Source organism: Psammomys obesus, unplaced genomic scaffold (assembly GCF_907164565.1).
Source record: "Psammomys obesus unplaced genomic scaffold, mPsaObe1.curated_primary_1811, whole genome shotgun sequence".
Classification (NCBI taxonomy): Eukaryota; Metazoa; Chordata; class Mammalia; order Rodentia; family Muridae; genus Psammomys; species Psammomys obesus.
In genome coordinates, this window is record NW_026592118.1 from 25825406 (window position 1) to 25841812 (window position 16407).

General features: G+C 39.8%; 1 protein-coding gene across 11 annotated transcripts in view; it reads left to right on the forward strand.

The window, feature by feature from the left end:
• Adam22 (ADAM metallopeptidase domain 22) overlaps window positions 1-16407 on the forward strand; it is a 226571-nt gene that overhangs the window by 200230 nt on the left and 9934 nt on the right. For 2 of the 11 annotated variants that reach the window (XM_055612615.1, XM_055612613.1), the window contains 4 exons: window positions 4371-4471; window positions 4761-4827; window positions 6870-6980; window positions 14369-14492. In XM_055612615.1, the coding sequence (XP_055468590.1) occupies window positions 4371-4471; window positions 4761-4827; window positions 6870-6980; window positions 14369-14492 (403 nt within the window). Of the gene's footprint in view, window positions 1-1957; window positions 2153-4370; window positions 4472-4760; window positions 4828-4998; window positions 5112-6869; window positions 6981-9003; window positions 9091-14368; window positions 14493-16407 lie in introns of those variants that run through there. The other 9 variants (XM_055612617.1, XM_055612618.1, XM_055612609.1 and 6 more) reach the window with 8 other exon arrangements.

Here is a 16407-nt window from a genome sequence, read left to right on the forward strand (position 1 = left end):
TTTCTTTTGTTAATTATTTATATAATCATGCATGTGTCTGAAATATTTGTACATGGTATAATAAATATACAGAAAATTTCCCATTTGAAAATTTAGCACTTGTCAGTCCAGATAATTACTTTCAGGATCCAAATTGGGAAAAGTATAAAAACACTAAAAGTTTCAAGACAAAAGCCATAAAAATAGCAAACAATTGGAAAAAGTACAATTAAAATTTTAAGGAGCTCATCTAGTTGGCTCTATGATTTTTCATAGCAAATGATAAAATGTTATTTTATTAATTACAGGAGGCTGGTACTTTCTCTTTCCCCTAAAACAAGAAGTAACAATCTGCTAAGATAATAGATACCGTAGGATAAATTTTTCAGACAGTGAAGGATGTTCGGCACTGTTAAGAAAGCAGTAAGGAGACTGCTGGCATTTGAAAGGAAAGTTACTTGCCTTCCTTGTGGGATATGCTGTCTTCTGGGGACTTTTGCAGAAGAATCCAGTGTGGCCAGGATGATAAGAGGAGAAATTCCCTAGAACCATATTAAGCTGGACCTTTTCTAATGCCAGGACTGATTGCTTTATTTTGGTGGGACCTCTACCAGTCAAGAGTGGAGCTAGTTTCAAATACTAGTTTAGTGAAATTATTTTCCCCTTTAATTAATGTTAGGAGATCTAGATAAAGTCACACAAATTAAAGTACATGCTTTATTTATATCAGTTCAACAACTTTTTTTTTATATTCTGACAATATATAAATTGTCAGAATAATTTGGGAGAGGATGTTGAGTCAGAAAGAGCTAAGCTTTTTAAATAGTTTTAACAGTACAGGAATCAGAATATTCAAGGGAACACCTGAAAGGGGTTTTTGAGGGTAAAACTTGGTATCTGCAAACAGGATAATTAACAGAAACTGAGAGGAAAAGGAACTCAAGGAACTCATGCTTTTGTTGGAGACTTACTGACATACACCTGTTGGAAATCTTTAGTCCGGTCCCTTGCTTCTGACACCTCCACCTACAGCATGAGGGAAACTGGTGAAGATTTGCATGCATTTGGCTGTTTGAGGCCACGCATCAAATGATTAGATTGGCTTCCGGCAGGGTTGTCTTGGGGGGGGGGGCGGTATTGAATGTTTCTTTCCAGTTCCCATAGGATGAGTAGTGAGACTGTTGCTGTCTTGGCTCAGTCGGAGTGAGACAAACTTCAATTCCTGTGGCACAGGTGAAGCAGGTGCCCTGTCTCGCCCTCCTGCTGTGGTAGAGCTCTCCAACTGTGGCCACCATCTGTCATAGATGCTTTTCTTTAGTCTCCCACAAAGCCCAGCTACTTTTCAACCCTTTCTTCCTCTTGCTAAGTTACATTCCTTCAAACATTCTACTGTCTGATATAAAATTATTGTTTTCATTCAAATTTGCCTCTAAGCTTCCTTTAAATAATGAAGCTGCAAACCGAACACCAACTTCTAATGAGTTTTTTTTTTTAATTTGGCTTTAATTACAGACTACCAGAAAGCAATCAAATCCTTTACAGTTCAGTCAAGATTATACTCATCATATGTTTCAAATCATGAATAATTTATTCATCACATTTGAGAAAAAAAAGCCTGCTTTATTTGAGCAAGGAATGTCTAGACATCTCTTCAACAACATTTTAAAAGACAAAACATCTCCTGGTAGTTAACATCTCCCGGTAGAATGAGGTTGCACTGAAAATAATCCATCTTTTCATATTTCTCCTGAAAACAAAGCTTTGTTCATCCAGCCTGCCAAGACTTCATGATTACAGTTCTGACCTCTACAGCTAAAATGAGTTGAACTTGTCACATTTATTAATAATCTCATGTTATAGATTTAATCGTGTAGACCATTATCCCTACCTCTCTTTTTCCTGAAATAATATTTGTATATATGTCTGTGTTCATGTGTGTGTCTTGTTTTCTGACTCTGAAATGTTTATTATGCCTTAGACAGTTACCCCAGGGAGATTATGTAAAAAAGCCTGGAGATGGCGACTCTTTTTATAGCGACATTCCTCCTGGAGTCAGCACAAACTCAGCATCTAGTTCTAAGAAGAGGTCTGCTTTTTTGTCGCATTTTCAGATCTCCACCTGTTCCATCACACATTATTCCATTAGTCAGAACATTTCATTATTTTGCAGCAGGTTTGATTACTTCTTCCTTCTTTCTTGAATGTTGAAATAGTATCCCTTGTTCTTTGATTACTCTACTTCAAAATGCCATATGCTCAGAACCACAAATCAGGCCACAAAATTGAAACAAAATAAAACAGCTCTAAATCTGTGTAGAAACCCAAGGTTTTTCTTGTCATGTTGCACATGGCTTATAAAGCTGAACATAGTATTTGAAAATATTTTTACATGGTGAGCTTTATGTCATGCTTGGTAGTCAAAGAAAAAGGGTACTGTCATGCTTCAATAAAGGCAATTAAGATAAATTGGTAATATAAGTGCTGCATTGAATAGTTTTTAATTTTGTATATTTCAAAGCTAAGCTTGCTGTGAAAAAAGATTGCTTCTCTGTGAATCATATATTTTAATATTAATATTATGATTTTATTTGTTCTGGAATGGTTATTTATAGACTTCATAACTATCATCTTAGTTGAAAATTAAGTATGATTATTAGTTGCTTGAATTTTATAATAGTATAGGTATGATTACTATACTATTTATATCTCAAACGCTAATAATATATTCTTGTTCTAGCTCTTAAGATGCCTGACACCTTCAAAAAGTCTGCATGCCTTATAATCTGTTGACAGTTAATGACTAGAAGAACTAAATAGGAAGTTTCATAGGGCGGGACCTACCTCCACATTAAAGGGAACCAAAATATTCTTTAGGAAAGTTTCCATCGAGGTGTAAAGAATGAAGAAAAAGTTTCAGTCAATCCTCTCATAACTCTGGGCCCATCTGTTGCTTGTGGACTGACGGAGCTAGCTTATTGAGAGGGCCACAGTCTCTTCTAACAGCCTAGGTGGATTAGATGACCCGTTAAACAGTCTGCACAGGGCTCAGTCCTTAGAGGCACGGACTATGAGGGACTACAGAACAGTTAGGCACTGAGAGCTTCCTTAAGCACATTTCCTTAGATGACTGAACTCAAGAGCAAACATTGTGCTGGTTTTGAGCCCGGGAGTACACGCTACAGCACACGCTCTACAGAGTATAAAGGTCACTCTCTTAACCTGTTGCTGAGGGCTTGTTGGCTGAGAGAAATGACTGGGGAATCTACTAGCATATTACTGACGTAAATATTTTCTTGGTCAAACACAGAACTGTGAATGAAATAAAAGTAAAACATGGAGAATCTGTGGGTTCCAGGAACACTCATTGGCTCCTCATACAAAATACGAATTACTTTGTCATTAGAAAATGATGTTGAAAAAGTTCCAACAGAGGAAATTCGTATGCTTTAACTGTGCCAAGTTCTGTTTGCATTCAGTCAGAAGAGTCCTTTTCTGACTGATGTTATTAGTAATTAACAAGAATGTTTCTCAGGAACATGGCTTAAGCATAGTGCTGTTTTCTGTAGTTTCTAATAAGGAGCTTTAAGAGGAGAAATTCCAAGAGTTTGGAAAATACTACAATAGGTTCTGATGCCTAGTCAGTCAAAAGCGTATCAAATTTTTAGGCTTCAGACTATATCACAATTCTTTTCTTTTATGGTATAAGGTAGGTGTATTAATTTTAAATTTTATAGCTAATTCATTTAATAATAGTAGGATACAAATAGCAGAAGAGCTCAATGGTACATGGGCTTTGTGAGAGATATCTCCATGATAAATATACAAATCAATTCAGTTAACTATCATGTATTATGTTCATGGGGGAGGATATTTGTTTAGAAAAATACCCACTCTCAGATAATTTTATTAATTTAAAGCTGCATATTATTTTCATAAAGTTAAGCAGGTTCAGTTGAGCAAATTTTATGTAATCTCTTTAAAAGTCCATGTTCTCATAATATTTGAATGGAAACCATTGCTTTACAATTAAGAAACATCTATGGTGGTACCCCATTATAACCCTGCCGCTGGGGTTATGTGAATAATACTTGCTGAATTTGCTCTGACCTTGCTGTGTTCTGGAGAATGCAAATTGGCTTGCATCATGCCTTGATACTTTTTCATTCATGACTATTGTAATGGGGTTCCATTGTATTTGACTTTTCTTAAATTGAATGTTGTGTAATTCTGCCTTCTTCGTGAAGACTTTCATGTTTTGTTCATTCTTTCATTTCAAATTTATTTATTTATCTTATTTAATGTCCAGTAATGCTCAGAAATTTCGCTTAGTGATTCCAAAACATTTATCTTGATTATATATTTGAGTAATATGTAAATGCTTCTAATTTCAGGTCAAATGGGCTCTCTCATTCCTGGAGCGAAAGGATTCCGGACACAAAACATATCTCAGACATCTGTGAAAATGGGAGACCTCGAAGTAACTCCTGGCAAGGTAGGGAGCAGCCCTCGGAATCGAAGGTCTGGCTTGTGAGTGTCTGTAAAGGTGTATTCTTTCCCATAAGCACTTCACTCTTCTCCCAACAAAGAGGTAGAGAGTGAGAGACCAGCTGTCCTTTATTAGCAAAGTAGGCAAGAAGCATTAGAAGGCCGAGCAGTCCCACAGACGCCCACATTCTAAGGCAATGCCAGTTATAAGTCACACCCGCTACAAATACCATGTAATAATGTGCAGAACAATCATTTACCAATATGAAAAACCAGCTGTAAATGCTCTTTTTCAGGTAACGTGGGAGGCAACAAAAAGAAAATCAGAGGAAAAAGATTTAGACCTCGATCTAATTCAACTGAGTAAGTTGTACATTTAATGGGAAAGGCATTTGAAGGTCCTGTGCAATGAGTGTCAACTGTTGCTTAATCAGAGAGTCAAAGAACCACCTACCATGCCTCTGGACTTGGTTTTGTCTTTTTAAATTCTCTTTGCCCTGTAAAAATTAACCTTGGCTTTTCTTTTTTACATAGGCATCTCCGCAACTGTGCCCATACCAATATTCACTGATAGCGGGGTCTCACCCTTGCTGCGGGCTTTTTCCTCCAGTCACCTGCCATTGTGGTGTTTTGGTTTCCTTTGAAGGGAATTATGATAGCTTTTCTTTCTTCTCATCACTGGGGTCCAGCCATTTCAAAGGGTCACCCTTCCTCTCCCCCGGAAGCACTAGGGAGAGTCCTCCCTGTGTGAGAGCATGCCAGTGCTCACAGTCTGAAGCCACCACTCTGAGACCTCCATGGCTGCTATCTAAGCATTCTCTCAGACTAATGGAATGAGCTTCCCCTTTTAAATTTTCCTCCTGGGGATGTTCAAAAGGCCACTTACCTAAACTCTTTAACTGAATCATTGTCACCTGTGCAACCTTAACCGTTTTAGGGGATAGATAGCATTTTAAAGTGGGGTTGAAAGTTACCTTTAAAGCCTTTTATCATGAAATAAGCATGATGTAGTTTTTGGTGTTGTTTTCTTTCTTCACTTAAGAAAGTGCAAGCAAGGCATAGACTCCACAAACTCCCACCCCCCTTCATAGGGTAAAGCATACCCTTAGTTTTCTTTCCACTGACCTTGCCCTATAGAAGTATTACCCTTGCTGCTTCCAAGGCAGCTAGAATTTTTCTGTTAATGTCCCACTCTAGTGGTAGTTATTATTCTCAGGATCTCTGTATTACTTAAAAATGTCTGAGTAACCAGTATTTGTTAGCTGCTTGCTAGAAACTTATTTTAGCCTTTCCATCATATACCCTGCCTTTTTCAGTCTAGGAGTAAAAACAATGCCCTGAAATTTGGACCTTCCACCTGAATGGTATTGTCTTGTAAGTGGCTTGTCAGCATTTATTAGAGGATACTTGTATCATAGAAATAATAGCAATTTCAAGTGATACCATTGCATGGTCCAGAATGGCATCATAGAACTCATCATAGATCACTAATCCACTAGAGTTTATCTTATGCATTCCCAAGGTGCTTGGGTGCTTTAGGGCTCACTGCAGATAAACTCTTCCTGGAATGTTGTTTGGTTTGTTTTGCATGAGGCCACCTGGTAAGAGGACTCCTTATCTTATCCTGGTTGCAGATCATAGATATTAAAGCTGTGAGTTCAGGACCCAGAGAACATTTGGTATTCAACAATATTCATATATTTTCCTAGGGTAATAATTTGTTTTAAAAAAATGTATGAAACTCCCACATGATAAAAAGTATACTATTATGGATATCCTTTAAGAGATCTTGCCTGTGATATAATTAAGTTCTGATATTTAATGTGAAAGTATAATAGAAGTTTCTCAGTGGAGAGAAAGATTTCCTTGTTCAGGATTTTCACTCATGTTAATTAATTGGAGCCAAGTTTATGAAGCTGATCACCACTTTCTTGTATGGGAACTGTCTATACATACATACACACACCTTTATATTCTTCTAGAAAATATGAAGTTCTTTCACATATCATCCCAAGAATTATGTTAGCGACATTTTTTTACTTTCCATGTATCAGTCATACAATTTGATATGATATAATCCTGCCATTTATGTGAGTGTACTAGGAACCGAATGACCACAACCACAGGAAGCATATCCTGCTTAAAAAATTTTTTTTTTCTCATAATAAGAACAATTTCAGGTCTGCTGTTTCATCATCCCCTTTAGCACCACATCATCCAAAAGGATGATGAAAAATTTGGGCCTGGATTAAAACATGCACCACAAATGCATACTCTATAAATTAAAACAAACAAACCGCTAAATGTCTTTGTTGTTATATCAAAGATTTTGCATCTTCCTTGTTGCTGTTCATGATTTCTATTTTTTTGGCTTAGACTTTGTATTATATATTGTGTTTTTACAGGAGGGAGCCCCAAGCACCTGAGCCTGGGCACTCCCTCGCCCAGACAATCCCATCCCAAGGCATAAGCCCAGGGGGCTCTGACAGCCCCCAGACAGGGAGTCTGGATCACAGGTCAGTCTCCACCTGCCCCTCCACTCTGGGCCGCCACTTAATCTCCCTCAAAGTCCTTTCCTTGGCTGAGAGCAGGGTCGTTTGATCTTCGACTGAGCCCCCCTATCTGCTCAGTGGTGCTCCTGGCCCAGTCAGCACTAGCTGATTTTCTTCTGGCTTTCCATCCTGGAGAACACAAAGAGGTTCTCCTGTCCTGACCAACGCTTTTTTTTTTTTTTTTTTTTTTTGCATGTTGCACTAATGAGCCATGCTGAGTCAAGCCGTGTAGGCAGGTTTACCGTAGTCTGACAAAGGCCCATCACCCTAGCTACTGGAGCCGGTGCCCAGCGCTCTCTTCAGCACAGCTCTGAAACAGAGGAAAAGGTGCTTCATGTGCTAGTCAAGCTATGTGTGTGGAGCAGTCATGACACCACCTGTCCTTTGAGTTTTGAAGTCAGTGAAAGGAACCAAGGTCTCCCCCAGGAAGTGGCTTCCTGCCTGTGGGAAACTGAATTGCTGAATTTGCTGTGTGGCAGTGTTTCATCTGGTGACAGCTGCATGGGCTTTCCCTATAGTTATTCCCAGGCCGTTCACGTCATCAGTGGTTGCACTTGCTTTTTGACTTTTTCTTTCTGTTCAAAGTCTCAGTGGAAATGTTCTCGCAAGTTTTAATTGGCTATCTCTGTGAAAAGTGCAAATTGGCAATGGTTGTGGCTAAAGGCAAAGCTAATGTGAGGTCCTCCTTAATCTGGAGGCATGTGTTGCCAAAAAATGGTCATATCGGCACAAACATCAACAGGACCCTTCATTCAGGGCGGAATCATAATTTTTTTTTTGCAGAGTACCTTCTTTATGGCTAAAAATAAGGAAAATGACTGGATAAATAACTTGATTTTGAAATATAACTGGAAATATAGTAGTTTGGGTTTAAATATATGAATAAATAATTCAACGACTGAATATGGAGGAAAGAAACAAATCTTAACGAAAAAGTGATGTGTTTTATAATTTTCCCAGATTTGTTTCCAAATAAATCTTGCAGAAACTGCACCATCATTGCCTACAGCACCATGGGAGCTACCTTTTTTAGATAATAAAAAATCCCAATAAATTGTGATGAAATTGTTAAATTAATATAAGAGCAAATCCTAAGGCGATGTGTTTTCGCTTAACCCCACAATAAAAATCAAAGAAACCCTGTGGAAAACAACAAGACCTCCAGTCTTACTGCCTTTGAGATTTGCACAGTCATCCTGATGGTAGCGCTGCCAGATCCATCAGGGAGATGCTAGCATTATCCTTTTGGAAAGCAACTTCTGAGGGCTGTTTCTCAATGCAACCACGAATGTTGCAGTCAGTAGCGCACAAAGTAGAGGAAGGAACCTTGGGACTTCAATTAAATCACTAAAACCTAGCTTCCAGATCATGGAGGCCAACTTGAAGTGCAGTTCATGTGCTTGGGGACCCCAGGATCACGGTGCCCGTTACAGAAGCCAACGGAGGAGCACTTCACGTTGACTCCTGCTTAGACTCCGCTATAGAGAGTAAAACAGTGGTTGTGTAAAAAGCAATTGTAACCTATAAAGATTCTGGCTCCTTTAAATTGTCTAGAGGTTTTATGTGCCTAACTACCAGATTGGAATTGCAGCTACCCTGATATTTTCAGAAAGCACCAGTATTATTTGAACACCAAGGAGCCAGTTGAGTGGTGGCTTAGAAAAAGCCACTTTTGAGGTGGGTGAATGGGACTTCTGATAATACCATGACTGAAACAGAGTTTCTGACTCCCAGTGGGAAGCCACTGGAAGAGGCTTTCCTAGCAATGTTACTGTAATACATTCTAGAATGCCTTGTGCCTTGTAGCTGAGATTACTCTCATGCCATTGTGTAGACTGCCTCATAGTCACCTGATGTCCGTTCTGATTTATTTGCCGTAGTCACTTGAGTTTGGAGGGTGAAAACATCCCAGCTAAGCTTGTGCTCTGTATTTTCAGATTTTTCTATCTTGTTCTGCTTTCTTTGTTCCTTCCATTGCTTTCTGCAGGTATTTAAACCCATGGTTCAAAAGAGACTATAATGTAGCTAAGTGGGTAGAAGATGTGAATAAAAACACTGAAGGACCCTACTTTAGGTATTTCATAAATTAATTTTATCTCCCTTTTACATTCTCCCAGCACATACAAGTCCTGTACTGTGACTGGCTCTCTCTCTTTCTCTCTCTCTCTCTCTCATCTCCTAATACAAGTTCCTGTAGGTGGAAAGGGGCCTCATTCATTTGCTGCCTTTTAATGTACTTGGCTTCCTTGAGCGAGTCTAGTTCTTTTCTGGATGTTTCAAATGAAGCCATTTGAAAGGGTGGCCATTTAGTGCATGTCCCTGTCACCTTCTTGAGCTTTTTAGTAGCTTTCTCTTCATTTTATGCTATGTAGTGTTCTGTGGGCATGAAGCATACCTTCCACTAATAAAGAAGCACTATTAACCTCGACAATTTAATTTCCATAATCTAGAAGTTTCATAATCTATTTTTCCTGCTTGTTATCTAAGAGTGCATAGTAGTGCATAGAAAAACATACAAAGAAACTAAACTGGAACTTCATTTCAAGCAGAAACAATGATTTGATCGAACTGGAAAATGGTTGCGATATTATTGATCATATAATGCAGGGATCGTATTGATCACAACATGCAGCGAACTGGGCTTTCTTTGTCCAGTAGAGCTGTTTGCTAGCAGTGAGGGCTGGGCAGGGAGGACTCCTTCTTAGCTTCTCAACAAAGCAGTGGGGAATGATTTTAAGGTTCAGAAACAGGAAGCAGATAGGAAACCCTCTTGACTAACAATGGAACTTCCTACATTCTAAAACCTACCCAATTCCCTCAATTCCCAGAAGCTCATATTACAAGTCAGAGAACATTTCCTGGGCCTCTTACAATCATTTCCCCCACTTTTTATAGTGTAAGTGATTACCCAGAGACTCAGGCACCACTTCTGGGAACAGTTTGAGTTCATGCTACCTATTGCCACAACCTGGGTCAGTACTAAATGGATGTGAAACTATGCTCTGTCTCTCAGTACCCATATAAGGTGGACTTTCTCTTCCAGTGTACCATTTAGTTTAGTCATGTATAGTTTGAGAAAATGATTAGACCTACCTGCATTTTAATTTAATCCATAACTTTTGCATATACCCCAAGAAAAGCATAACCCCTGCCTGCTCACGAAAATATATCCTGCTTTTATAGCCCATCCTCCTCTCCTTCCTGGTCCTCTGCTTACCCAGCACTTCCCTACACTTGAACCTCATATGCATACACTCACATTCAAACATCCCACCTTCACCTGTAGCTCCCAAGATGGCCAACATCAAGAAGACAGGTAAGATGGTTTTGCTGTTATTTGGAATCGTGGCTCACCTGCAGTCCTATGTTTTTCCTTCTCTTTATCAGGCTTGTGGGCAGATTGTAATTTGAACATATCCATGGAATCAAAACAGGTTGAGTTTGGTCCTACATAGGTTAGGACTTTGATGTGTAAATTGACAGCATTTATACAGGAGTAATCATGAAATGGTACCCCGGAAGAGTCCATTCACCTCCCCTGGGTGAGCTGAGAAGTTGGTGTCACTCACCGGAGTCCCCATTTCATAAAGTCAGCCCCCCCGTGTCTGCCCAGAAGCTGCATGACTGAGCACCATTTGGATGGAGAAATGCTTCAGCGCCCCTGGTTGCACGAGCCAAGCTTTGAGGGCGATTCTAGAGGGTTCCTTTATCTCTTCTTTTAATATGAGATGTTGGTACCTAGAGTACAGAGTCACATTAGGAATTAACTATAAAAAAAAAGTCTATATATATTTTCTTTAAATGTTAAATTTCAGTGGACAGTTGTGACTTGACTGTCCTTTTCGATTAATAAGGGTTGTGCTGGGAACACTTGAAGGTCAATTATGGGTTTCGGTGGCAGTGGTGAATAATTAAGATAAGCCTGAGCTCTGAGGACCATGATTCTGACACTACAGAAAGGATTCCACTCACTTTCACTTCAAACCAACCTTCCCATACACCAAAGTGTGTTCACATGTAGGCCTGAGATTCACCAACCCTGTATTTGAGCTATCTTGGCGAAACCACAGATGAGGGCAAAGATCACCTTCTTAATCACTCATGTGAGGTTGGAGTTATAACATTTCTTTCCAAAATGTAGTGGAGAGAATGTTTGTGACTACATCAAACTGGTCCAAAATATAGTCTACCGACAAAAACGTGGCATCCCCGAGCTGCAGTGACACACAGCGAAACCTACCGGAGAGTCTCAGATGTGCTCCCACATCTCATATGACAGTGCTCCACATGTGTCTGCACGGGGAAAGTCAGGTGAAATCAGAGACAAAGCTCCCCCAGGTCCTGGGAGCAGTTAACACTGGGGAGAGCACCTTTCAGGTCTCCGGGAGATGTCCATGGACTTGAGTGCTATCCAACTAAATACTCATTTCATCAGATTTTTTTTTGTGTGTGTGTGTGTCCATTTCTGTGATCTATAGAAACCACATTGCCTCTGCTAGTGCATTATAGAATCTAAGGTGTCAAGCGCCTGCAGTAGAGCTATCCCTCACATCACAAGATGTAGGCATTCTTGCCTTCTTTCTATGGCTAGAGGAAACTGGGGTACAAAGGGTTACCCAACCCAGCACAGCTGATGAAGGTCAGAAGCAGAACTAGTACTTGCCTCTGACTCGCACGTCTGCTCCTTCTCTCATTTCTCTGTGACTCCTATAAGGTTGTAGAGGATATGGAAGCTTAGATGCCTAGATCCTGACAGAGGACACTTAAGTCCTTCTGGAGCTGATTATTGTAAATTCAGATGTGAGCTCAAGTGTACAAAGCGTGGACCCGTGTTCCTCCTCTGTGATTTGCGGGCCTATCTTTAAAATAGGAGTCACAGAAGACTGATACAGTTCCAAGGTGTAGCACAGTCCAATGGCACACAAGCACGCCTTCATTACATAATCTTTTGTGCCTCCACTGTAGTTATTAAAGCTTTTCAAAAATGTCACGTTGGATAAGTGGCTAAAATTTATCCCCAAATTAACGTTGCTTTGTAAGTGAGTGAGCTTGGCTGACCCCTGGCTAAGTAAAAGCCAGATTAGAATTAAACGCCTCTCTGAGGCAGTTGTGATAGATTGCCAGTCTGTTTTCCCTAAACTGGCTGACTGACCCTGCCTTGTACTCTCCTCTTATTTTGATCTCTGCTCTGGTCTTTTCCATCCACCCAGTGTAATCTGTTTCCTGGCTTTTCACCACTAAAGATGTCCTGCTTGGTTTCCTCCTCCCTTCAGGGTCTAAAGTATAAGTTAGTTAAAGTTCCACAGCGAGAAGTCACGCAGAGCCTTTTCAGTTTGTTTTGTGTTAACCCACTGCTGTTTGTGCCCATGGAGAGAGATTTAAGAACAAGGCTGGCTGCTCAGCCACCCCTCATTGGAGTGGATTGGAATACACAGTGTTGGTCATTTGAGCTGATGGCCAAATTAAGGATGATGTGCCTATGACTGGATACGCTACCAGCTCATGCTATGGACACACACACACACACACACACACACACACACACAGCAGTGTGCCTACTGCAGAACACTAAAATGGGGACTTATTTTCCATGACTTTGTAAACAAAGTTTACTCAAGTTTGGTTGTGTATCTGAAACCTTTCCTGAACATGGATACTTTTAAATTTCATAATGATTTGGCCTGAGAGCTGCAGCAGGTTTATTTTAGAAGCATCTAAATACAAATTTTACACTTCATTTTATATATATAATCTGTTCCCTAACAATCGTGGTCCTATGTCCTATTTCCTTTTATTTTACTTTAAAAACTTTTTTAACTTACAAAAGCGTATAGCAGCAGCTTGTGGAATTGCTCAGTTGGTGTCACACGTTCTGTGCTATATGAGTTTCACCCCCAGACCCCACATTAAAAGGATGTGTTTGCCATCCCAGTTCTTGGGAGGCAGGGACAGGCCAATCCCTGGTGTTTAATGGCCAGGCAGCCTCATCAGTAAGCCCTAGGCCTGAAAGATACAATTTCAAAAGACAGGGTAAATTGTGCCTGAGAAGGAACACTAGATGCACAGCCTATACTGTGTACATGTACTTATATACACATGCACATCTTCACAGATGCACACACATATGTACACACACACACACACACACACACACACACACACACACACACAAATATGTTGTTCTAGTAGAACTGAAGAGAAATCAGAGCACTGTTACTCTTAGTTACTTCCACCTTCACGGTATGGAGAGCATAAGCATACGAGAAGCCTAACAGCTGTCTGGCTGCCTTCTAGCGGTTCCCAACAGGGAGCCACCCTGAGTAATTTTCAAAAACTGAAGAAGCATTAGGAGTTAAGGGTTAAAAGTGAATGGGGTCACTCCTTTTTTTAAAATCTCTAAAGAATGTTCACCTGGATCTCAGAGTATATAAGAAAAAGTATTTTCAAATGTTAGATTGAATTCAGCATCTTAAAAATGAAAATTAGTTTGAAAGCTCTAGGCGCCTTGGCCTGTCCCGTGTTTAATCACCGCAGAGCTAGGCTGACCTGGTCAGAGCAGAGGAGGGTTTGAGTACAGTGTAGTGGTCTGACCAGTTCTGTGGTTTCCCTTTGAACTCTCACAGACAAGCTGGGGGCAGACATGGCTCCCCAGCGGGCTCAGCACAGTCACGAACATGACAGTTGCGATAGGAACATCAACCCGCTTCAGTGTCAGACTGCTGCTTTTAGGGATGAAGTGGACCATTTTTGTATGTTCTCATCAGACTTTGTTTGGCTGGAATTCTGCACTCCTCACTGCTTGCATGATTACTAATTTGTTATTAAAAACCCTTGTATTTTCCTTTGTTCTTCACAACTAACACACTGGCCTCTGAATGCATGAGTTTTGCGCAAACTAGAGTATGACTTAGTAACCAATGCATATATTTGTGGGTATAGCCTAAGGACTTATTTGAGATTGTTGTACTTAAGAAGCATTTTAAGTGGTAAAATAAAGTAGAATGTTAATGTGCTCTTCACTTAATTTACTGTTATGAGCTCTGAGAGTATTTTCCCTTTTTTCCATGTTAACTTTTTATTGTAAATGAAATTTCCTTATTGGCTTTGTAGTTTAAAAGACTGAGTCTGTGTGGTAGCAGTTAAACATTTCATCAGTGCTGTGGAATTAGGGAGCCGAAGTCACAGTATTCCCCTCTCAGAATGACAGCTATTTCCCCAGTAGTCAAAGCTGTGCCATAGACGCTTAGCCAAAGCAGATGTCAGAGGGTTTGCTCTAGAGCTTCGGTTTTGATACCTGAAAAACGATGCCAGTTGTGACACGATATTTATTTCTTATATTCTCAACATCTCAGGACCCTGTCTCCTGCCAAGTCTCCTTCTTCATCAACTGGGTCTATTGCCTCCAGCAGAAAATACCCATACCCGATGCCTCCACTTCCTGATGAGGAGAAGACAGTGAACCGACAGAGTGCCAGGGTACGTACCAATTCCCACATGCTTTATGCTTGCTCTTGTTGGTTATCTTTGAGCTTATTTTTCGTGTATTACCTACCCCTTCTTTTCTTTAAGACAGAATTTTGTTATGTAGCCTAGAATGGAATTAAATCCATGAGAATCCTCATGTCAGCATCGAGTGCTGGACCGTTATCCTTGGTTCTGGGTTCACAATTAAAAAAAAAAAAAAAAAAAAAAGCCAATTCACCTATTTCGTTTGCAGAGAGAGAGAGAGAGAAAGAGAGAGAGTTATATTTGAAAACATGCAAATTAATTTATACCAGTGTATTCTGGAAATACTTTATATATATACTTTTTATATAAAGTATATATATTTTTATATACATAAAGTATATATAAAATATACATAGAGTGTGTATATATATATATATATATATATATATATAGTGTGTGTGTGTGTGTGTGTGTGTGTGTGTTTCAGACAAAGTTTCTCTGTATCCTTGGCTCTCCTAGAACTCTCTGTATGTATACCAGACTGGCCTCAAACTCCCACCTCTGCCTCTGCCTCCTGAGTGCTGGGATTAAAGTGCTGGGATTATTGTCTTTATTTTTCATTATTGTTTTATTCAACGTATTTGGAAGAAAAACCCAAAGGTTGTATTTTGCTTTATGAGGCTTTTAAAAAATTAGTTTTGATTCCCCTGCCTTGAAATTCTAGAAAATTAGTTCCCTCTGCATGCCCAGTTTGGTTGCCCAGACCTCTCACTGGCTTGTTACAATTCAATAGGTGTTCAAAAATAGAAACCTAAGGCAGAAAACCAGATTCGTGTCTTGGTGCCTGTTGAAACACCCACAAAAGAATGACCCATAGTGAGCAATGCCTTGGGGAACTGTGAGAGAGGCTGCAGGAAAGGAAGGCAGAAGGCCATATCCGGATTCAGAATACACTGACCAGATTGTGTGCTATAGCTATGTTCTGACATTCAACCAGAATAAACGTGTCTTATCAACTGAATGTAAGTGTTTAACACAGGAGGCATGAAATCACACCCAAGAACAATCCAGAAGACAAAGTGCCCTGAGCTAAAAGGCCCTCCACCTTTTTCCTGGACTCTCTCTCACAGTTCCCCAAGGCATTGTTTTGACCATGTTCCCATAGTACCACAGGTAGAATGTAGATGCCAAGAAAAAAAAATATTTGAAAATTTTGTAATATTAAAAGAATACTGCAAAGGATATGGTAAAATTTAACAGCATTTTCTATTTTTTTTATTATCAGTTTATTGTTTTGTGGTAAGGGGGATATAATCCCAGAGTCATGTTATCTTGGTAGGAAAAAAAAATACCCTTAACTATGAGCCATACCCCACAGCCTCCAAAAAAACAATTTTTCAACAAGGTCTATTTTTATTATTTTCTATTTATAATCCTGTGTGTGTGTGTGTGTGTGTGTGTGTGTGTGTGTGTTGTCTCACAGCATACCTCCAAGCATTGATTCTTCATATATCTTAGTCAGTGATGCCTGTCTCATAACATCCCCCAATGCTCTGATTTGTGAAATTTGGAATAACATGGAGATTAGAGGGTCACACCAGCCTTCAGAGGTTTTTGATGAAAAGCAGAGCTGGGAAGAACAATTACTGATGTACAGTGTCTCTTGTGGCCAGTTACATTATGGTGTTGCTCTTACGAGGGGGAAAAAAATGTCAAAAGGTGAAGCTTTTGGAGCCTCCACAGACTTATCCAGCACAAGGTTCTGAGTTCTTAGACGTTTTAGTATCTGAAGGTGTTTTAGAGCCTCGTAGATCCTGAATCAAAATTATGGGGATCAAGGTAAGGTGAGTTATTTGGATTTTGGCTTGACCTACCCAGGGTTAGTTAAACACACATACACTACACACACACACACACACACACACACACACACACACACACA